Source organism: Heterodontus francisci, chromosome 3, assembly GCF_036365525.1.
Source record: "Heterodontus francisci isolate sHetFra1 chromosome 3, sHetFra1.hap1, whole genome shotgun sequence".
Classification (NCBI taxonomy): domain Eukaryota; kingdom Metazoa; phylum Chordata; class Chondrichthyes; order Heterodontiformes; family Heterodontidae; genus Heterodontus; species Heterodontus francisci.
Genome location: NC_090373.1, coordinates 80,593,871 through 80,618,169, shown reverse-complemented (window position 1 = coordinate 80,618,169; position 24,299 = coordinate 80,593,871). Strand labels below are relative to the sequence as shown.

Sequence of the window (24,299 nt, the reverse complement as noted above, 5' to 3'; positions counted from 1 at the left end):
AGAATGTGGGTACCATTTACCACAAAGTTCCCAAAGTTTTCCCGTTTTATGTTGCAGACTGCTGTTGATTGCAGAGGATAGCAAACCTACAGTTAAAACTATTCAGCTAACATAAAGCACCTTAAGTGAAATAGTAGCGTTTAGCTTACGTTTTCTTTGGGCAGGATTTTCCATTTTGGGTCAGGATTCCGACATTGGCATCAAATGCGGGTCCTGATCCCGCGCCGTGTTGGGAGCAGTAACCCAACATTAATTTTTGCTGGATTGTCCAATTAAGGACAGTGTCAAAGCTGGAGGTCAAACAGGAGCTGCAGCCTGCCATTGCAGGTAAGGGAGATTTTTCAAAGTGCTCAGCAAAAGTTTATTCCAGTGAAAAGGAAGGACTGGAAGAAAAGGGGTAATCTGCCATGGGTGTCTAAGGAAATAAGGGAGGCTATCAAATTGAAAGAGAAGGCATGCAAAGTGGCCAAAAGCAGCATGAAACTAGAAGATTGGGAAAACTTTAAAGGTCAACAGAAAGCCACAAAAAGAGCTATAAAGAAAAGTAAGATAGAACATGAGAAAAAACTAGCACAGAATATAAAGACAGATAGCAAAAGTTTCTATAAATATATAAAACGAAAAAGAGTGGCTAAAGTAAACGTTGGTCCTTTAGAGGATGAGAAGGGGAATTTAGTTATGGGATATGATGAAATGGCCGAGGCATTGAACAGGTATTTTGTATCGGTCTTCACAGTGGAGGACATTAATAACATGCCAGTAATTGACAAAGAGACGAACGTAGGTGAGGACCTGGAAACAATCATTATTACGGAAGAGGTAGTGTTGGGCAAGCTAAAGGAGCTAAGGATTGATAAGTCTCCTGGCCCTGATGGAATGCATCCCAGGGTACTAAAAGAGATGGCGGGAGAAATAGCAGGTGCACTGGTGGAAATTTTCCAAAATTCGCTGGACTCTGGGGTAGTCCCAGCTGATTGGAAAACAGCAGATGTGATGCCACTGTTTTAAAAGGGAGGTAGACAAAAGATGGGGAATTATAGACCGGTTAGCTTAACCTCTGTAGTGGGGAAGATGCTTGAGTCTATTATCAAGGAAGAAATAGCAGGGCATCTCGATAGAAATTGTCCCGTTGGGCAGATGCAGCATGGGTTCATGAAGGGCAGGTCATGCTTGACAAATCTTTTGGAATTCTATGATGACATTACGAGCAAGGTGGACAATGGGGACCCAGTGGATGTGGTGTACCTAGATTTCCAAAAGGCCTTCGACAAGGTGCCGCACAAGAGGCTGCTGCATAAGATAAGGATGCATGGCGTTAGGGGTAAAGTATTAGCATGGATAGAGGATTGGTTGACTAACAGGAAGCAGAGAGTGGGGAAAAATGAGTGCTATTCTGGTTGGCAATCAGTCACTAGTGGTGTGCCTCAGGGATCGGTGTTGGGACCGCAACTATTTACAATTTATATCGATGATTTGGAGTTGGGGACCACGTGTAGGGTGTCAAAGTTTGCAGATGACACTAAGATGAGTGTAAAGTGTGCAGATGACTGTGAAACTTTGCAGAGGAACATAGATACATTGAGTGAGTGGGCAAAGGTCTGGCAGATGGAATACAATGTTAATAAATGTGAAGTCATTCATTTTGGTAGGAGTAACAGTAAAAAACATTATTACTTGAATGGTAAAAAGTTGCAGCATGCTGCTATGCAGAGGGACCTGGGTGTCCTTGTGCATGAATCGCAGAAGGTTGGTCTGCAGGTACAGCAAGTAATTAGGAAGGCAAATGGAATTTTGTCCTTCATTGCTAAAGGGATTGAGTTTAAAAGCAGAGAGGTTATGTTGCAGCTGTATAAGGTACTGGTGAGGCCGCACCTGGGGTACTGTGTGCAGTTTTGGTCTCCTTACTTGAGAAAGGATATACTGGCACTGGAGAGGGTGCAGAGGAGGTTCACTAGCTTGATTCCGGAGTTGAGGGGGTTGGCTTATGAGGAGAGACTGAGTAGATTGGGATTATATTCATTGGAGTTCAGAAGAATGAGGGGGGATCTTATAGAAACATATAAAATCATGAAGGGAATAGATAAGATACAAGTAGAGAGGATGTTTCCACTGGCAGGTGAAGCTAGGACAAGAGGGCATAGCCTCAAGATTAGAGGGAGCAGATTTAGGACTGAATTAAGAAGGAACTTCTTCACCCAGAGAGTTGTTAATCTATGGAATTCCTTGCCTAGTGAAGTAGTTGACGCTTCTTCAGTAAACGTTTTTAAAGCTAAGGTAGATATCTTTTTGAACAATAAAGGAATTAAGGGATACGGTGAGAGTGCGGGTAAGTGGATCTGAGTCCACGAAAAGATCAGCCATGATCTTGTTGAATGGCGGAGCAGGCTCGAGGGGCCGGACGGCCTACTCCTGCTCCTAGTTCTTCTTATGAGAGAGAGGGCACCCTATCAGCACTTTAAAACATTTGAAATGAAAAATGGCCACAGCTGGCAGCCCACCAGGTAAGCGGTGGGGCGCGGGGGGATGGAGTGGGTGGGTGGTGGGAGAGGGCCCTCAAAGTCAACCTGGAGCGCTAGTGCCCTGGTCTGCCAATGGGATGCTGCCTCCAAGCAGCTGTCTTGTTCCTGACACCACGGGGGACCTCTGATCATTGGCCTTAATTGGCCTTTTAAATAACTTAAGCTACCTGCTGCCTGATCTGGCCTTCCTGAAAATGGCTTGGGGCGGAATGGTGCTGGTAACCTGGCACCTCAGCCAGCAGCATGAAATTACATGCCCACCACCTCAGTTCCTGCCTCCATCGGCCACACAAAATCCTGCCCTTTAGAAACGAGAATGTGATCTCCCTTTTATCATTTCAAATGCTGCCAATGCTCTTTTTTTCTGCTGAGTAAATTCCTGGAGTTTTTTTTTATTCTTGGCAGAAACTCTCTACCTAAGAGTGTTAATTTTACACCTCTAAAGTAACTAACCAGCCTGGTTAATTTTGGATCATAATTGGTCAAGTACTTAAGTTTTGGAGAGTTGAAAACTGTAGGTAATTGAGAACAGTTAATCTGCAGAGGCCATTTTTTTGTTTGAATGAATCTTGAGTGAATTTAGTTTCGACATTTGACAATCAGCAGCTAATTGATAGCTAATCATTCTTACCTGAACATCCTTTCCATGAACTGTTTTAATATTGTATGTTATCCTTAGCAGTACCTCAATATCTATTGAAGTCTAAAAGGAATCATATAATGCCTTTGTTAGGAATGATAAAATGCTTTGATTTCTAAGTATAGGCACATCTATCAACTTTATTTATTTATTTGGTTAATTAATATATCTACATACAGGTCAGGATTAAAGCTGAGATGGAAAGTTATATAAAAATATCACTGCACTGGAGGAGCAGAGCATGCTTCTATGAGCTGTTGCTCTGTTCCAATTTCCCAAATGCTTTAAGTATGCCTGTCTTCTCACTTGAAAATTAAAGCAAACTTGAATTTATGTGCTCAGGTGATAGAAATGTTAGGAGTGAAGTTCCTCCAAGTTGACGATCTCACTAAGTCAACTTCTGATTGCTTGGAACAGTTTTATAGTTTCATTACCAGTTATTTCTGTTGTTTGCAGCCTTGGATATGCCCCCTCCCCTCCCCAGTACCAACTCTTTATAAAGGGCTATGCCTCTGCTGTGGGTATTTATTCTGACTGTTAATGTTACTTGACAGGTCATCATAAATAACCGACTTAGCACATGAGCAGTTGGGATTTAGTAATATTCATATCGACCAATGGAAAATGACATGTTTCCATTGCTAGTTAGTGTCTTTAATTGGCACTAAGCACCCGGTAGGTAATTTCTGCAAGAAATTTTCTGAAATAGTTGAGTAGCCTCGTTTTTAAAGGACTGTAAACTGGGGTAAGTGCTGATACTGACAAGCTTCTGATTGCATATTAGGACTGATTTTCCTGTCTGCCTTCTGCCTGAATGCTCAACAGAAACAGCACACCTGAAACACGTGGCACATTTCCAGTCCCAGGCTAGCCCCTATTTCCTGCCTTGGATCATTTAAATGGCCTCATGACAGCACCAGCACGGGGCTGTTCTCTGGCAGAGTTGAGCACTGGCTGTAGAGTTAGAAAAATCATGCTTCTTGGGTAGGCAGCTGCTTCTCTGGCCTGGGTGATTGGGACCTTCTGACTGCAGGTCCTGACAGCAGCCTACATCCTTTGGGAACCGGTTGCGGGGTGAGAGGAATAATTACCGAGACCATCTGATATTCACCCTTCCCTCAATAGCTCCATGGACCCTTTGGTTGCGGGCAACGATCCCTCTATTTTTTTTGAAGTGAATGGATGATTTATTTAATTGCACAATCCCTTTAAATTTTTTTTTACCATGTGTGGTAACTTAAAGGAACTGACTTGTCCACAGCCTGTGTGGGACATTTGGGTTGCTGTGCACTGTGGAGCTTACAGCGGACATTGGTTGGTGGGGATTCTAAGGCAGACGCCCACCAACCTTTTTGTGTTGCCCCTTTTCTAGGGTATCAAGCAAGAATGACCACTAGGTGATGAAGCAGGAGGCTGGCAAAATCTGTACCTGCTTCAATTAAATGGTACGAAGAACAAAGAACAGCACAGCACAGGAACAGGCCCTTCGGCCCTCCAAGCCTGCGCTGATCTTGATGCCTGCCTAAACTAAAACCTTCTGCACTTCCGGGGACAGTATCCATCTATTCCCATCCTATTCATGTATTTGTCAAGATGCCTCTTAAACGTCGCTATCATACCTGCTTCCACCACCTCCTCCGGAAGCAAGTTCCAGGCACTCACCAACCTCTGTGTAAAGAACTTGCCTCGCACATCCCCTCTAAACTTTGCCCCTCTCACCTTAAACCTATGTCCCCTAGTAACTGACTCTTCCACCCTGGGAAAAAGCTTCTGACTATCCACTCTGTCCATGCCGCTCATAACTTTGTAAACCTCTATCATGTCACCCCTCCACCTCTGTTGTTCCAGTGAAAACAATCTGAGTTTTTCCAAACTCTCCTCATAGCTAATGCCCTCCAGACCAGGCAACATCCTGGTAAACCTCTTCTGTACCCTCTCCAAAGCCTCCACATCCTTCTGGCAGTGTGGCGACCAGAATTGCATGCAATATTCTAAGTGTGGCCTAACTAAGGTTCTGTACAGCTGCAACATGACTTGCCAATTTTTATACTATATGCCCCGACCGATGAAGGCAAGCATGCCATATGCCTTCTTGACTACCTTATCCACCTGCGTTGCCACTTTCAGTGACCTGTGGACCTGTACGCCCAGATCTCTCTGCCTGTCAATACTCCTAAGGGTTCTGCCATTTACTGTATACTTCCCACCTGCATTAGATCTTCCAAAATGCATTACCTCACATTTGTCTGGATTAAACTCCATCTGCCATTTCTCCGTCCAAGTCTCCAACTGATCTATATCCTGCTGTATCCTCTGACAATCCTCATCACTATCCGCACCTCCACCAACCTTTGTGTCGTCCGCAAACTTACTAATCAGACCAGCTACATTTTCCTCCAAATCATTTATATATACTACAAAGAGCAAAGGTCCCAGCACTGATCCCTGCGGAACACCACTAGTCACATCCCTCCATTCAGAAAAGCACCCTTCCACTGCTACCCTCTATCTTCTATGACAGAGCCAGTTCTGTATCCATCTTGCCAGCTCACCTCTGATCCCGTGTGACTTCACCTTTTGTACCAGTCTGCCATGAGGGACCTTGTCAAAGGCTTTACTGAAGTCCAGAAAGATAACATCCACTGCCCTTCCTTCATCAATCATCTTCGTCACTTGCTCAAAAAACTCAATCAAATTAGTGAGACACGACCTCCCCTTCACAAAACCATGCTGCCTCTCGCTAATAAGTTTGTTTGTTTCCAAATGGGAGTAGATTCAGTCCCGAAGAATCCTCTCTAATAATTTCCCTACCACTGACGTATGGCTCACCGGCCTATAATTTCCTGGATTATCCTTGCTACCCTTCTTAAACAAAGGAACAACATTGGCTATTCTCCAGTCCTCTGGGACCTCACCTGTAGCCAATGAGAAAGCAAAGATTTCTGTCAAGGCCCCAGCAATTTCTTCCCTTGCCTCCCTTAGTATTCTGGGGTAGATCCCTCCAGGCCCTGGGGACTTATCTACCTTAATGCTTTGCAAGACACCTTACATCTCCTCCTTTTTGATAATGAGATGACTGAGACTATCTACACTCCCTTCCCTAGGCTCATCATCCACCAAGTCCTTCTCTTTGGTGAATACTGATGCAAAGTACTCATTTAGTACCTCGCCCATTTCCTCTGGCTCCACACATAGATTTCCTTCTCTGTCCTTGAGCAGGCCAACCCTTTCCCTAGTTACCCTCTTGCTCTTTATCCATGTATAAAAAGCCTTGGGATTATCCTTAATCCTGTTTGCCAATGACTTTTCATGACCCCTTTTAGCCCTCCTGACTCCTTGCTTAAGTTCCTTTCTACTGTCTTTATATTCCTCAAGGGATCCGTCTGTTCCTCACCTTCCAGCCTTTACGAATGCTTCCTTTTTCTTTTTGACTAGGCTCACAATATCCCGCGTTATCCAAGGTTCCTGAAACTTGCCAAACTTATCCTTCTTCCTCACAGGAACATGCTGGTCCTGGATTCTAATCAGCTGACATTTGAAAGACTCCCACATGTCAGATGTTGATTTACCCTCAAACAGCTGCCCCCAATCTAAATTCTTCAGTTCCTGCCTAATATTGTTATAATTAGCCTTCCCCCAATTTAGCACTTTCATCCGAAGACTACTCTTATCCTTATCCACAAGTACCTTAAAACTTATGGAATTATGGTCACTGTTCCCGAAATGCTCCCCTACTGAAACTTCGACCACCTGGCCGGGCTCATTCCCCAATACCAGGTCCAGTACGGCCCCATCCCTAGTTGGACTGTCTACATGTACTGTGTGGCCTATGCCTTTTGCAGTTGCAGGTCTGGATGCACCTGTTCAGTAAAGCCCTGGGCAGCATTAAAGGGTCGCACACTTGGCGTCCTGAGTCTCCACACTTTTTTCTTGACCCTTGGATATTCTCAGTTCCCAGGTACAAGGAGCAGGAAAATCATTGCTATTGTCTCTCAGTTTCATGCAAGTTTTGATGTTTGCCTCTGCTGTTGTTGTGCCATATCTTTAGTTCTCTTCCTCTTTATTCAGCACGAACAGGTTTTCCATTCCATTTTTTGCTTTTTATGAATTTAAAAAAACTTCCGTCATATTCCTCCTGCAGTCTTTTGTCCTTCCCACTGAGAAAAAAAATATTTCTTTAGTCGCTTCTGATTTGAGTACAGGAGTAGTGAAGTCTTGCTTCAGTTGTATAGAACCTTGGTTCGACCGCACCTGGTGTATTGTGTGCAGTTTTTGTCCCCTTACCTTAGGAAGGATATTATTGCCATCGAGGGAGTGCAACGAAGGTTCACCAGACTTGTTTCCGGGATGTGGAACTGTCCTATGAAGCGAGATTAGAGATTCTCTGGAGTTTCGAATAATGAGATGTGATCTCATTGAAATGTACATAATACTTAAAGGGATAGACAGGGTAGATGCAGCTATGATGTTTCCCCTGTTTGGGAAGTCTAGAACCAGGGGACACAGTTTAAAAATAAGGGGGAAGCCACTTAGAACAGAGATGAGGAGAAATTTCTTTATTCAGAGGGTTGTGAATCTTTGGAATTTCTACCCCAGAGGGCTGTGGAAGGTCAGTCATTGAGTATGTTTAAAGCAGAGATTGACAGATTTCTAAATACCGATGACATAAGGGGATATGAGGATAGTGTGGGGAAAAGGCATTGAAGTGGATAATCAGCCATGATCGTATTGAATGGCAGTGCAGGCTCGATGGGCTGAATGGCCGACTCCTGTTCCTAAGATGATTCACTGAAGAAATTCCATTAATAATTGAATGATTTAAAGTACCATGGTAATAGAGAAAATTCACATTTAAAATCAGTTTGACACTTACTTAGTTATCTATTTTTACTGTTTTGAACAGAAAGCTTTTCAGCTGGAACGTCATGAGCTAATGAAAAATAACCTTTTGATGTGGGAAAAAAAAATGCAGATGCGAAGAGACAAAGAGGTAAATAAATATTACATCCGGAAGGGTTGCATGTTTTAAAGTGTGCTGAAGAAAGCAAATTATCAAAAATATCTTAACTTCTTGAAGAAATGTATACTTCAAATGTAATGTAGACTATTAATTTGATCTTCTTTAAGCTCTGTGTACTGTCCATTAAACTAAATACTCGAGGCTGTTTCAATGGTTATTTTCTTTGTTCATCTGATGTGGGTTTGAAGGCCCATGGGCTGGATTTTGTGCTCGGTTGGAAGGCGGGTTCTGTGGCGGTGCCGGAGGATTGGCACAGATTTGTCTGCTACTGAACCCGATGACATAATGCTGGGCTGCGATTTTCTGGGAGGCGGCGAGGTTCTGTGGCGGCACCTCCGCCGTGAGGTGACAGGATTGTTGTTTAAATATGTTAAATACTGTTTTGCATGCATTAGTATATAATTTGCCGGGATCCTACCAGGCATTCGCGATCTTCTGCATGACATGCGGCACTCACGTGCCTTCACTTTCTCGACTTTGAAAAGCTGGTGCCACTGAGGTGGGAGTCCTCAGTGCCTACAAAGGTTAGGTTAAGTTATGCTTTGTTATCTTCATGAATTTATTTTGGCATTGGTCATTGCCATTCAGCTCAATGTGAGGAAAGGGGGGACCTCTGCAAGTGACTATTGTTTGGTGGGGAGGAGTGGGGAAAGCTCTGCAAGTGTGTACTGTTTGGGGGGAAGGGGAGAACTCTGCCAGTGGATACTTGCAGCAGGGGGGGTGGGGGGAAGAGTTGAACTCTGCAATCCAACATCAGACGCTGTAAACAGCATCGCCAATGCTGCCCCTGCCACGTGATTGGGGGTGATGGCCGCTGTCATTAAGCTAAGTGTCCACCCACTGCGAAATCGTGGTGGCATGGCTGCTAACGTCACATGCGGGATGGCTGACATTTTGTGCATCCGCTGCCGTCCCCAGTGGCATGCTAACAAAATCCAGCCCCATGTGTGCACATTGTTCCCTGTGCAATAGTTTAAGACATTTCCAACTCAAACTACAAGCTCAATTCTCCTGATTGGCCTTTAAAAAGAAAGCTTTTGAAACCAGTATTTTAACTAATCAGAGATTGATTTAAGATTACTATATCAAAGCCAGACCAAAAATGAGAGGATAAAGGAGACCAGGAAAAGCAATAGGAGACTTTTTAAAACGTAAGATATATGAGTAAAACGACAATCGCCTGAAAGCTGATCAGGTGACTTACTGATGATGGAGGCAGCTAAGCAGCATTGTGGTGTTGTTTGGTTGGTGGCAATGCTTGAAATGGTGACTACATTTGCACACCTGATTCATGATTAAATGTGAAGCAAAGAATATGCTAAGATAATTAGCAACTGATTAACACAAACTAATTTCAAAAAAGGAAGATCATCTTGATTTATGCAAATTTATCTGAATTCATTTTCATTTGTATCAGATTATCTACATTTTACTGCCATATTGCTGAACAGTGCAATGCCAATTTTGTTTTTTTTATGTACAGTAAATGGAAGAGCATAGAAACTTTCATTTATATACCTTTATATCACTTCACAACCAATTAATTACTTTTGAAGTGCAGTTACTGTTATGTCGACATATATGACAGCCTAAGTGCTCCTCAAAAGTATGATATTTAAAAAAAATTCTGCTTGCTTGACTGAGTCATATTTATTCGTATTGACAGACTGCTCACCGCAGATCAACATCATCTTTTTATTTTTTGAGTCAGGATTTTGAAAGTTGCATCCTGTGATGTAATTGACAGTTAAATCTAATGACTGATTTTTAAAAACTTTTGAAATACTTGAATTTTTTATTGTAGAATTTAAGAATGATATTTAAACATTGCTTTTTTATATCATAGTTCCAGAGTCCAATTCTTCCATTTTGAGCACTTCATAGGAATATAAATTTCACATCTCACATATGAGTCAGAAATGCTACAATATATTTACTTATGTATATACAGAAACGCACAAAAGGTTATGCCGACCGTATGGAATTTGTGTTCCAGTCATTGAACCGGTGATCACTGATATATTTGTTCTGCATTTGCAGTTGTACACTTAAGATGCTGCAATTCAGTGATAGTTAATTTTCATCATGAGGACCACCTCTCTTTTCCTGTGCTAAAGAAAACTGCAGTTAGGAATTGTGAGAAGAAACTTTGGCCAGAATTTTATGGCCCCTCCTGCCCCCCCCCTTCAAAGAATGGGAAGGTGGCTGCGGAGTGGCGTAAAATGGAGCGGTAGGCTCGGGTGGCCCTTCCCGGCCTGCTCCTGCCTCTGCTGCCACTTTACGCATGGCGGCAGCGGCGGCGCAAGACAGCCTGCCAGCCCCAGGCCAATCGAGGCCCTTAAGTGGCCACTTAACAGCCGCTTAGGGCCTTCGCCTGCCGCCACAGGGATTTTACTAGTGGTCGGTCGGGCGGCCCAGGCCCGAGAGAAGCCTCCTGACAAAAGCAGGTGGCTCTCTGACGGCCTTGAAGTGGGAGGGGGTGGTGGGGGGGGGCCTCATGATCAGGCACCCTGTGCCTGATTTTGGGCCGCCCTCGCTGCCTCAACCACCCCCAGCACCCAACACGCCCCCCCGTACCCCCACTCGACCACACTTGCCTCGCCGGGGCCCAACCGATCGCCCCTGGCGAGGTACCAAAAACTTACCTTGGTTCCGGGACGCCCCGACATCATCTTTGCGATGGCTGGTTGCAGTCCCAGCAGTGGCCACTGCTCCCGGTGGCGCTGCTGGGCCAGAAAGATGTCAGCCCTCTCATTGGCCGGCAGCTCCATTCGGCAGGACTTCCGACCTCAATGAGGTGGAAGTCCCGCCTCAGACCATTTAAAGGCTTGGGGACCGCAAAATGCGGATTGGATCCCCAGGCCAGGCGGAGGCGGGCTCCTGTCTGCCAAGGGTAAAATTCCAGCCTTTGATTCCACTTGCCAGTCCTCTAAATGAAAAGAGGATAGACAAAGAGTATGCTTATTTTCACAAATACTTGCTCACAGAAAGCACACAGTGTTATAATGTTTAAATTTTTTTCAGATTGAGTATCTGGTAGTCCGAATGCAGAAAGTGGAGGAATATGAGGATCAGCTTCAACAGTTGAGAGTTCAAGATGCAGAAGAATACAATATGATCAAAATTAAGTTGGAGACCGATGTAGAGGTACGCTGAAAGAAATGTCTCATTCTGTTCACAAAATGCAATTCTCATTCTGCTATTGCCTTTCTAGTGCTTAAGAACCTAAAAGGGCATGGAATTAAAAAGGCTCACCAAATCTGCTCCTTCCACAAAACATGGGCTGAATTTTTAGATACTGCCTGGGGCAGGAATAGAGGCAGGCATGGGTTGAAAATACTGGCACTGGCCTGAAAATTTCACCAGGTCACTAAGGAGCTCATTAAGAATTCGTTGAGGAACATGTTGAGATTTTGATGGGGACGCATGTACTGCACGCTGAGTTAGGGACAGACCAGGTAGCAGATACACAGCAGTGAGCCAGTTCTGGCTGCTCCAACAAATTAGGTGGGCCCATAAAATGGAAACGGGCTCAGAGGGTGACTTGGCCATCGGGCCAGCGCATGTTGTGGGGAGAGTGGCCACCAAACACTCAGGCAGTGCAGGTAGTCGCCACCTTGCTAGCATCACAGGGGCATAAGAGGTGAGAGCAAGGCTTCCAAGCATAATTGGGCAGCTACCTGAGTGCAAGGAGGGCAGCAGCCGGTGATGGAAGCAAGACTCTCAAATTTCGGATGAGGTAGTGATAAGGAGTAACATCCTTCGCAGAAAAGGCAAAGCCCCAGGCGTGAGGAGAGCAGAAGAGAGGAACAAGGGGAAATGGTGGGTGGACAAATGCTGTCTTCCTGAGAGATGACAGCAGGTTTGTACTCCATGGAGCCACTGTTATTGCCCCAGGGTTGCAGGATAGATTGCTGGACTGCTGTGATGCCCTGCAATCACCTTTGCACACTGTAATCCATAGCCAAAATGGCAGCAGTCTGAGCTTCTACTGCAACACTCAGTGTTGGATGGCTCCTGCTTGTGCTGCAATGGAAGTTGTGACATTGGCCGTCAGATGCTGCATCATGGTTGGATCCACAAGTGTGGAAATTGAGTTGGAAATGATGGGCCTCAAGCACTGCGCAAAGTTCTGTGCCATGTTGGTGCTGGATTCCTCCATGTTCCTTGACATTGACTGCAAAGGTCTCACAGATCCAAAATGTTAACTCTGTTTTTCTTTCTACAGATGCTGTCTGACTGCGGAGTACTTCCAGCATTTTCTGTTTTTGTTTCAGATTTCCAGCTTCTGCAGTATTTTGCTGTGGGTTTTCTGGCAGGTTTCCCAATGCTCTAAGCATACCCATCAGTGTTGTTTCTAGGCTGCTCCATCGAAGTTTGCATCTGAGTCCTCTGCAGCAGAACTCTTGTGCTGGTGGCTTTATATCTGAAATCATGTGACTGTGCTGTTGTTCTTCAGTGTGTTCCTCCATTGCCTGGCCAGGTTGCATCTCTTGGGTATCTGAAAGGAAAATGGCACAAGGATAAAATTATGGTATGGGGAGGGGGTAGAAGTAAGAGGTGCGTGTTTAGACCATCAGCAGCTTGCAAATCAGAAGAGAATGTTGGGTGAGGGGCAATTGGGATGTGAGCAGGAGGAATAGGTATGAAGATGTCATCATCTTCAATGGTTTCATCTGCCACTGGCCACAGATTCTGCAGTGGGCGTCCCAATAATGGCAAGCACTGTTTCCTCCATGGGGGTTAGGACATGCAGGCGCCTGTCCCCTCTGGTTAGCTGCTGCTGTTTCTGGTTGTATGTCACTTTGTTCTACAAGAGAGAGGGAAGCACGTCAATGAGTATCTTGCAATCTGTTTGGCTAATGTGGCTGTCATGGTTGAGCAGCAGGCAGTTTTTGCATGCTGTGAGATGTGGATGTGAGACTTGCAGCAGTGCTAAGTGTGTGAGGGTGAGGTGAATGAAGCATATGAATTTTAGGTATAAGTCCTGACTGATAGAGATTATTGATGGCAGTGTGGTGATTTGAGTAGTGGCTGAGGCTATTGGTGCAGTTCATAGGATATGATATTTGAAAATACGTCCACTGATGTTGATAGGATATGATATTTGAAAATACGTCCACTGACGTTGACCATTCATGTAAGGTCATTGAACTTTTTCTGGCACTGTATCAAGGTCCTTGGGACCAGACTCGTGGCATTGACTTCTGTGGCTATCTGCTCCTATTGTCTTTTGAACATGTGCCTGGAGGGTCTCCTAGCCTCCTGTGGATACAGAAAATTGCTCCAATTTTCTACCTCTTCCACCAAGGCTTGCAGGTGGCATCCAGAAACCTTGGAGTCCACTCTTTTCCATGTTGTGCCGTTCTTTGCTGTTTCCCAGATCAGATTCACCTCCTGCACGTGGTTCCAGGGATGAAGAACTTCAGTTATGTGGACAGATTTGAGAAGCTTGGGTTGTTCTGCTTAGAGAAGCGAACATAAGAATTAAGAGCAGAAGTAGGCCATTCGGCCCCTCGGGCCTGCTCCACCATTCAATAAGATCATGGTTGATCTGTTTCTGTCTCAAATTCCACATTCCCATTTACCCCCATAACCTTTGATTCCCTTGCCTAACAAGAATCTCCGCCTTAAAAATATTCAATGGCCCCTCTTCCACCATCTTCTGAGGCAGTGAGTTCCAAATTCGCACAACCCTCTAAGAGAAAAACATTTCTCCTCAACTCTGTCCTAAAAGGGCGATCCCTAATTTTAAAATAGTGCCCCCTAGTTCTGGACTTACCCACAAGAGGAAACATCCTTTCCACATCCACCTTGTCAAGACCGTTCAGGATCTTATATACTTCAATCAAGTGTCCCCTCACTCTTCTAAACTCTACAAGCCCAGTCTGTCCAACCTTTCTTCAGAAGACAACCCGCTCATTCCAGGTAACAATCCAGTAAACCTCCTCTGAACCGCCTCTAGCGCATTTACATCCTTCCTTAAACAAGGAGGCCAAAACTGCACACAGTATTCGAGATGTGGTCACACCAATGCCCTGTATAACTGAAGCATAACATCCTTGCTTTTATTTTCAATTCCTCTTGTAATAAGGGATAGCATTCCATTAGCCTTCTTTATTATTTGCTGTACCTGCATACTAACTTTTTGTGACTCCTGCACTCGTACACCTCGATCCCTCTGCACCTTGGAATTCTGCAGTCATTCTCCGTTTAAATAATACTCTGCTTTTTTATTCTTTCTGCCAAAATGAACAACTTCACATTTTCCCACATTATACTCCATCTGCTAGATTTTTGCCCACTCACTCGATCCATCTATATCGGTCTGCAACCTCCTTATGTCCTCTTCACTACATACTTTCCTACCTATTTTTATGTCATCTGTAAATTTAGCTACCATGTCATCGCTCCTCTCATCTAAGTTATTGATATAAATTGTAAAAGGTTGAGGCTCCAGCACAGACCCCTGCGGGACTCCACTCATCTTCTATCCATGCTAATGTTTTACCTCCCATGGGGAAACAACAGGAAAGTGGGACTAATTGGATAGCTTTTTCAAAGAACCACCACTGAGAGCAGCAAACAGCTTGAGGAGTGGGGCATAAAGAACCCAGGGGAGAGAGAGGGAGTTCACTGAGAAGGTTGAGAGGAGATTTGATAGAGGTGATCAAAATCAAGAGGGGTCTGGACAGAGTAGATAGGGAAAAACTGTTCCCAATGGCTGAAGGGTCAAGAACTAGAGGACAACGATTTAAGGTAATTGGCAAAAGAACCAACAACGACATAAGGAAAACCTTCTAACACAGCAAGTGGTTAGGATCTGGAATGCACTGTGATGGGAGTGGGGTGGAGTAAAGCCTGGATCGGGTGTAAAATTAAAACCCGGCCACAGCCAACCCGAACCCGACCCGGGCCCGAGTCCTTTAATTTTTTTTCACGCCCGACCCGACATGAATATCGTTCATCCATTCTGGCAGCAGGCTATTCCTGTAGATGGAGTTGTGGGGAATCATGGGTTAGCCTGATCCCATGGCTTTCTGGAAGTAGCACTGTCCAGCCCGACCTGACCCAGACCCGAATGCTGGACTTGGAATACAGACTCAACCTGACCTGAACCTGACCCATGTAGTCGGGTCTCATCGAGTTCGGGTCGGGTAGCCAGGCTTTAGGGTGGAGGCAGATTTCATCTTGGCTTTCAAAAGGGAATTGTATAATTATCAGAAGAGAAAAAAACTGCAGGGCTACAGGGAAAGGGTGGGGGAGTGATATAGCTAAATTGCTCTTGCAGAGAGCCTTTCATCTGATGAAAGGTCACAGACCTGAAACGTTAACTCTGCTTCTCTCTCCACAGATGCTGCCAGATCTGCTGAGTATTTCCAGCACTTTCTGTTTTTATTTCAGATTTCCAGCACCCGCAGTAGTTTACTTTTATTTTAGAGAAACTGGGGTTGTTCTCCTTCGAGCAGAGAAGGTTAAGACAGATTTGATAGAGGTGTTCAAAATCATGAAGGGTTTTAATGAATAAGGAGAAATTGATTCCAGTGGCAGAAGGGTTAGTAACCAGAGGACCCAGCTTTTAAGGCAATTGGTAAAAGAACCAGAGATGAAATGAGGAAAATAAAATTTAGTGAGTTGTTGTGATCTGGGATGCACTGCTTGAAATGGTGGTAGAAGCAGATTCAATAATCACTTTCAAAAGGAAATTGAATAAATACTTAAGTGGAAAGATTTGCCGGGCCATGGGGAAACAACAGGAAAGTGGGACTATTTGGATAGCTCTTTCAAAGAACCACCACTGAAAGTGGGAAACAGCGGGAGCAGAGTGGGGCATAAAGACCCCAGAAGAGAGAGGGAGAGAGAGTGAGAGTTCACTCAGAGCGGGAAACAGTGAGAGCAGCAGGACAGAAGAGCCCAGGAGAGAGAGAGAGATTTCACTGAGAGCGGGAAGCAGCGAGAGGAACGGGACATACAGAGTCCAGGAGAGAAAGAGAGAATTCATCGAAAGAGCAAGAAACAGCGAGAGGAGCGGACATAAAGAGCCCAGTAGAGAGAGAGAGTTCACCAAGGGAGCGGAAAACAGCGGGCAAGGAGCAGGGCATAAGGAGTCCAGGAGAGAGCAAGAGAGTTCACTGAGAGAGTGGGAAACAGTGAGAGAGGAGCGGGGCTAGCCGCAGCCACCCCTGCCAGCACCAGGTTTTCGGAAAGAAAAATTGAGGTGTAACATCACAGGCAAGTCGGTAAGTGGCTGGTGAGTATTTCCTATTTATCTAAACCAGGAAATAAACTGGTGTGTTTTTTTAAGGTATGATCTATAACTACCAATAAGGTGTATTAAGTATAATTAGGGTTTATCAGTAAGGTTTATTAACATTAGTAAGGTTTATTAATAGTCATGTTTATTTGTAATGGTAAAGGTTTATTAGCAGTAGCAAGGTTGTTAACTAATAGATAAAGGAATGGCAAGGCTGCTCCAACCTCGAGAGTGCACATCCTGTGCTATGTGCTAACTCCAGGATTCTTCTCATATCCTGGATGACCATATGTGCAGGAAGTGTCGTCGGTTGCAGCAGCTTGAGCTCTGGGTTTTGGAACTTGAGCAGCAGCTGGAGTCACTGCGGTGCATCCGTCAGGTTGAGAGCTTCGTGGATAGCACCTTGATAGATGTGGTCATCCTGCAGCTTAAGAGTTTGCAGGGAGAGAGGGAATGGGTGACTGCCAGATAGTCGAGAAGAAACAGGCAGGTAGTGCAGGAGACTACTCTGTGCCTCTCACTCTCCAACAGGTATTCAAGTCTAAATACTGAGGAAGGTGGTTCATCTGGGGAGTTCAGCCAGAGCCAAGCCCATGGCGCCATGGATGGTTCAGCTGTACAGGGGGGCACAAAGAAGACTGGAAGAGCGATAGTGATAGGAGATTCAATAGTCAGGGGAACAGATGGGCGTTTCTGTGGCCGCAGACGTGAATCCAGGATGGTGTGTTGCCTCCTTGGTGCCAGGGTCAAGCATGTCACTGAACAACTCCGGAGCACCGTTAGGGGGCGGGGGAGGGTGAACAGCCAGCAGTTGTGGTCCACATTGGTACTAATGACATAGGTAGGAAGAGGGATGTGGTCCTGTAGAAAGAGTTTAGTGAGCTAGGTAAGAAATTAGTAAACTGGATCTCAAAAGTAGTAATCTACGGAGGATAGTGCAGATGAATGAGTGAACAAAGAACAAAGAAAATTACAGCACAGGAACAGGCCCTTCGGCCCTCCAAGCCTGCGCCGATCCAGATCCTCTATCTAAACCTGTCGCCTATTTTCTAAGGGTCCGTATCTCTTTGCTTCCTGCCCATTCATGTATCTGTCTAGATACATCTTAAAAGACGCTATCGTGCCCGGGTCTACCACCTCTGCTGGCAACGCGTTCCAGGCACCCACCACTCTGTGCGTAAAGAACTTTCCAAGCATATCCCCCCCCCTAAACTTTTCCCCTCTCACTTTGAACTCATGACCCCTAGTAATTGAATCCCCCACTCTGGGGAAAAAGCTTCTTGCTATCCACCCTGTCTATACCTCTCATGATTTTGTACACCTCAATCAGGTACCCCCTCAACCTCCGTCTTTCTAATGAAAATAATCCTAATCTACTCAACCTCCCTTCATAGCTCGCGCCCTCCATACCAGGCAACATCCTGGTGAACCTCCTCTGCACCCTCTCCAAAGCAGCTACATCCTTTTGGTAATGTGGTGACCAGAACTGCACGCAGTATTCCAAATGTGGCCGAACCAAAGTCTTATACAACTGTAACATGACCTGCCAACATGGGCGGCACAGTGGCGCAGTGGTTAGCACCGCAGCCTCACAGCTCCAGCGACCCGGGTTCAATTCTGGGTACTGCCTGTGTGGAGTTTGTAAGTTCTCCCTGTGTCTGCGTGGGTTTCCTCCGGGTGCTCCGGTTTCCTCCCACATGCCAAAGACTTGCAGGTTGATAGGTTAATTGGCCATTATAAATTGCTCCTAATATAGGTAGGTGGTAGGGAAATATAGGGACAGGTGGGGATGTGGTAGGAATATGGGATTAGTGTAGGATTAGTATAAAATGGGTGGTTGATGGTCGGCACAGACTCGGTGGGCCGAAGGGCCTGTTTCAGTGCTGTATCTCTAAACTAAACTAAACTCTTGTACTCTTGTCCGATGAAGGAAAGCTTGACCACTCTATTGACCTGCGTTGCCACCTTCAGGGAGCAATGGACCTGAACACCCAAATCTCTTTGTACATCAATTTTCCCCAGGACATTTATTATGTTCCGAAGAAGGGTCACTGACCCGAAACGTTAACTTTGCTTCTCTTTCCACAGATGCTGCCAGATCTGCTGAGTGGTTCCAGCTTTTCTTGTTTTTATTTCAGATTTCCAGCATCCGCAGTATTTTGCTTTTACTTTTCCATTTATTGTTAGTTCACTCTTGAATTGGATCTTCCAAAATGCATCACCTCGCATTTGCCCGGATTGAACTCCATCTGCCATTTCTCTGCCCAACTCTCCAATCTATCTATATTCTGCTGTATTCTCTGACAGTCCCCTTCACTATCTGCTACTCCACCAATCTTAGTGTCGTCTGCAAACTTGCTAATCAGACCACCTATACTTTCCTCCAAATCATTTATGTATATCACAAACAACAGTGGGCCCAGCACGGATCCCTGTGGAACACCACTGGTCACACGTCTCCATTTTGAGAAACTCCCTTCCACTGCTACTCTCTGTCTCCTGTTGCCCAGCCAGTTCTTTATCCATCTAGCTAGTACACCCTGGACCCCATGCGACTTCACTTTCTCCATCAACCTACCATGGGGAACCTTATCAAACGCCTTACTGAAGTCCATGTATATGACATCTACAGCCCTTCCCTCATCAATCAACTTTGTCACTTCCTCAAAGAATTCTATTAAGTTGGTAAGACATGACCTTCCCTGCACAAAACCATGTTGCCTATCACTGATAAGCCCATTTTCTTCCAAATGGGAATAGATCTATCCCTCAGTAACTTCTCCAGCAGCTTCCCTACCACTGACGTCAGGCTCACCGGTCTATAATTACCTGGATTATCCCTGCTACCCTTCTTAAACAAGGGGACAACATTAGCAATTCTCCAGTCCTCCGGGACCTCACCCGTGTTTAAGGATGCTGCAAAGATATCTGTTAAGGTCCCAGCTATTTCCCCTCTCGCTTCCCTCAATAACCTGGGATAGATCCCATCCGGATCTGGGGACTTGTCCACCTTAATGCCTTTTAGAATACCCAACACTTCCTCCCTCCTTATGCTGACTTGACCTAGAGTAATGAAACATCTATCCTTAACCTCAACATCCGTCATGTCCCTCTCCTCGGTGAATACCGATGCAAAGTACTCGTTTAGAATCTCACCCATTTTCTCTGACTCCACGCATAATTTTCCTCCTTTGGCCTTGAGTGGGCCAATCCTTTCTCTAGTTACCCTCTTGCTCCTTATATATGAATAAAAGGCTTTGGGATTTTCCTTAACCCTGTTTGCTAAAGATATTTCATGACCCCTTTTAGCCCTCTTAATTCCTCGTTTCAGATTGGTCCTACATTCCCGATATTCTTCCAAAGCTTCGTCTTTCTTCAGCCTCCTCGACCTTATGTATGCTTCCTTTTTCCTCTTAGCTAGTTTCACAATTTCACCTGTCATCCATGGTTCCCTAATCTTGCCATTTCTATCCCTCATTTTCCCAGGAACATGTCTCTCCTGCACGCTAATCAACCTCTCTTTAAAAGCCTCCCACATATCAAATGTGGATTTATCTTCAAACAGCTGCTCCCAATCTACATTCCCCAGTTCCTGCCGAATTTTGGTATAGTTGGCCTTCCCCCAATTTAGCACTCTTCCTTTAGGACCACTCTCGTCTTTGTCCATGAGTATTCTAAAACTTACGGAATTGTGATCACTATTCCCAAAGTAGTCCCCTACTGAAACTTCAACCTCCTGGCCGGGCTCATTCCCCAACACCAGGTCCAGTATGGCCCCTTCCCGAGTTGGACTATTTACATACGGCTCTAGAAAACCCTCCTGGATGCTCCTTACAAATTCTGCTCCATCTAGACCTCTAACACTAAATGAATCCCAGTCAATGTTGGGAAAATTAAAATCTCCTATCACCACCACCCTGTTGCTCCTACATCTTTCCATAACCTGTTTACATATTTGTACCTCTTTCTCACGCTCGCTGTTGGGAGGCCTGTAGTACAGCCCCAACATTGTTACCGCACCCTTCCTATTTCTGAGTTCTGCCCATATTGCCTCACTGCTCGAGTCCTCCATAGTGCCCTCCTTCAGCACAGCTGTGATATCCTCTTTGACCAGTAATGCAACTCCTCCACCCCTTTTACCTCCCTCTTTATGCCACCTGAAGCATCGATATCCTGGGATATTTAGTTGCCAATCATGCCCTTCCCTCAACCAAGTCTCAGTAATAGCAATAACATCATACTCCCAGGTACTAATCCAAGCCCTAAGTTCATCTGCCTTACCTACTACACTTCTTGCATTAAAACAAATGCACCTCAGACCACCAGACCCTTTGCGTTCATCATCTGCTCCCTTCCTACTCTTTCCCTTTGTCACGCTGACTTCATTATCTGGTTCCTTACAGGCTTTGGTTACTACCTCCTTACTGTCCACTGACCTCCTCATTTGGTTCCCATCCCTCTGCCACATTAGTTTAAACCCTCCCCAACAGCGTTAGCAAAAGCACCCCCAAGGACATTGGTTCCACTCCGGCCCAGGTGTAGACCGTCCAATTTGTAATAGTCCCACCTCCCCCAGAACCGGTCCCAATGTCCCAAAAATCTGAACCCCTCCCTCCTGCACCATCTCTCAAGCCACGCATTCATTCTATTTTTCCATTTCTACTCTGACTATCACGTGGCACTGGTAGCAATCCTGAGATTACTACCTCTGAGGTCCTACTTTTTAACTTGGCTCCTAACTCCCTAAATTCTGCTTGTAGGACCTCATCCTGTTTTTTACCTATATCATTGGTGCCTATGTGCACAACGACAACTGGCTGTTCACCCTCCCCCTTCAGAATGTTCTGCAGCCGATCTGAGACATCCCTGACCCGTGCACCTGGGAGGCAACATACCATTCGGGAGTCCCGTTTTCGACCACAGAACCGCCTATCTACTCCCCTTACAATTGAATCCCCTATGACTATAGCCCTTCCACTCTTTTTCCCGCCCTTCTGAACAGCAGAGCCAGCCACAGTGCCATGAACCTGGCTACTGCTGCCTTCCCCTGGTGAGCCATCTCCCCCATCAGTATCCAGAACGGTATACCTGTTTTGGAGGGAGATGACTGCAGGGGACACCTGCGCTGCCTTCCTGCTCTTTCTCTCCCTTTTGGTCACCCATTTCCTTTCTCCCTCAGCAATCCTAATCTGCGGTGTGACCAATTCGCTAAACGTGCTATCCACGACCTCCTCAGCATCGCGGATGCTCCAAAGTGAGTCCATCCGCAGCTCCAGAGCCGTCATGCGGTCTAATAAGAGCTGCAGCTGGACACTCTTCCAGCACGTGAAGGAGTCAGGGACATCAGCCGTGTCCCTGAGCTCCCACATTGAGCAAGAGGAGCATAACACGGGTCTGAGATCTCCTGCCATTTTTAATCTTAAGCTTAACTTGGTCTGAACTTAGATAAATGAAAAAGGAATGAAAAGTTTTTACCAATCACACAGAAAAGAGTGGCTGAAAAGATGGTGCAGGAGAGAGGGCTTTAGATTCCTAGGACACTGGGACTAGCTCTGAAGAAGGTGGGACCTGTACAGGTCAGATGGGTTGCACATGAACAGAGCTGGGACAAATTTCCTTGCTGGGCGATTTGCTAGTGCTATTGGGGAGAGTTTAAGCTAACTTGGTAGGGATGTGGGAACCAGGAGGTAATGTCAGAGAGAAATACCAAGGTGCACAGAATACTGGCAGAGATAGATAACGCCAGAGTAGAGAATAATAAGTTATTAGGTGGGGTCAGAGTAAGGGAGAAAGTAATAAAGGCTAAATCAGGGTTAATGTGCATGTACTTGAATGCATGAAGTGTTGTTAATAAGATTGGTCAGTTACAGGCGCAGATTGATGTGGAAATATGATGTTGTGGCTATCACAGAGACCTGACTCAAAGAAGGGCAAGACTGTATTAAATATTCCTGGATACAAGGTTTTCAGGAAAGATAAGAAAGGGAAAAAGGGGGAGGGGTGGTGGTATTGATTAAGGAGAGCATTGCAGTGCTGGAGAAAAAGGATGTCCCACGGGCGTCAAGGACAGAATCTACTTGGCTAGAGCTAAGGAACAAAAAGGCTGCAGTCACACTGCTTGGTGTTGTCTATAGGCCACCAACTAGTGGAGGAAGATGTAGAGGAACAAGTTTGTAAGGAAATTACAGAGAGGTGTAAAATGTAGTATAATGGGGGACTTTAATTATCCAAACATAGACTGGGATAAGTAGTAGTGTAAAGGGCAGTGAGGGGCAAGAGTTCCTAGAGTGTGCTTCGGAAAATTTTCTACAGCAGTATGTTTCTAGTCCAATGAGAAAGGAGGCACTGCTGGACCTTGTTCTTGGGAATGAGGTGGGCCAAGTGGATCAAGTGTCAGTAGGAGAGCATTTAGGGGACAGAATCGTTGTACCATAAGATTTAAGCTGACTATGGAAAAGGACAAAGAACAATCCAGAGTAAGAATAATTAACTGGGGGCAAGCCAACTTCAATGGGGTAAGAATGGAGCTGGGCCTAATAAATTGGAGTCAAAAGTTGGCAGGGAAACCGGTAGTGGAACAATGGGCTACCTTCAAAGAAGAGATAGTTCAGGCACAGTCAAGGTATGTTCTCTCGAAGAGGAAAGGTAGGGCAAACAAATCCAGAGCTCCTTGGATGACAAAACAAGTAGAGATTAAGATAAAGAAGAAAATGTGTGCTTATGACAGATGCCAGGTAGAAAATGCTATTGAGAACCAGGCTGAACATAGAAGGTCCAGAGGGGAAGTGAAGAAGCAAATAAGAGAAGCAAAGAGAGAGCATGAAAAGAGACTGGCAGCTAGCATTAAAGGAAATCCCAAAGTTTTCTATAGACATATAAATAGTAAAAGGGTGGTAAAAGGAGGAGTGGGGCTAATTGGGGATCATAAAGGGATTTACACATGGAGGCAGAGGACATAGCTAAAGTATTAAATGAAAACTTGGCATCTGTCTTTGCCAAGGAAGAAGATGCAACCCAGGCAATGGTGAAAGAGGAGGTAATTCAGACACTAGATTTGTTTAAAATTGATAAAGAGGATGCATTAGATAGGCTGTCTGTACTTAAGGTGGATAAAGCACCGGGACTGGATGAGATGCATCCAAGGATACTGAGAGAAGTGAGTTTGGAAATTGCAGAAATTTTTCAATCTTCCTTAGACTCGGGGGTGGTGCCAGAGGACTGGAGAATTGCAAATGTACACCTTTGTTCAAAAAAGGATGTAAAGATAAGCCCAGCAACTACAGGCCAGTCAGTTTAACTTCGGTGGTGGGGAAACGTCTAGAAAAAATAATTTGGGCCAAAAGTAATAGTCACACGGACAAATGCAGGTTAATTAAGGAAAGCCAATATGGATTTCTTAAGGGAAAATCATGTTTAACTAACTTGCTGGAGTTTTTTGAGGAGGTAACTGAGAGGGTTGATCAGGGCAATGCTATTGATGTGGTATACGCAGACTTTCAAAGGTGTTTGATGCAGTGCCACACAACAGACTTGTGAGCAAGGTTATAACATGGAATAAAAGGGATGGTAGCAATATGGATACGGAATTGGCTGAGTGACAGAAAACAAAGAGTAGTGGTTATTGGATGTTTTACGGGCTGGAGAAAGGTTTGTAATGGAGTTCCCCAGGGGTCAGTGTTGGGACCCTTACTTTTCCTGATGTATATTAATGACCTAGACCTTGGTATACAGGGCACAATTTCAAAGTTTGCAGATGATAGAAAACTTGGAAGCATTGCGAACTGTGAGGAGGATAGTGTAGAACTCCAGAAGGACATAGACAAGTTGGTGGAATGGGCAGACAGGTGGCAGATGAAGTTCAATGCG

The 24,299-nt window shown here is 45.1% G+C and overlaps 1 protein-coding gene across 3 annotated transcripts in view; it reads left to right on the top strand.

Moving 5' to 3' along the window:
- The window catches only part of drc1 (dynein regulatory complex subunit 1 homolog (Chlamydomonas)), a 111,757-nt gene that overhangs the window by 33,363 nt on the left and 54,095 nt on the right, over positions 1–24,299 (top strand). For all 3 annotated transcript variants that reach the window (XM_068023706.1, XM_068023696.1, XM_068023687.1), the window contains exons 6-7: positions 8,063–8,149; positions 11,204–11,326. In XM_068023706.1, coding sequence (XP_067879807.1) covers positions 8,063–8,149; positions 11,204–11,326 — 210 coding nt within the window. The remainder of the gene's footprint in view (positions 1–8,062; positions 8,150–11,203; positions 11,327–24,299) is intronic.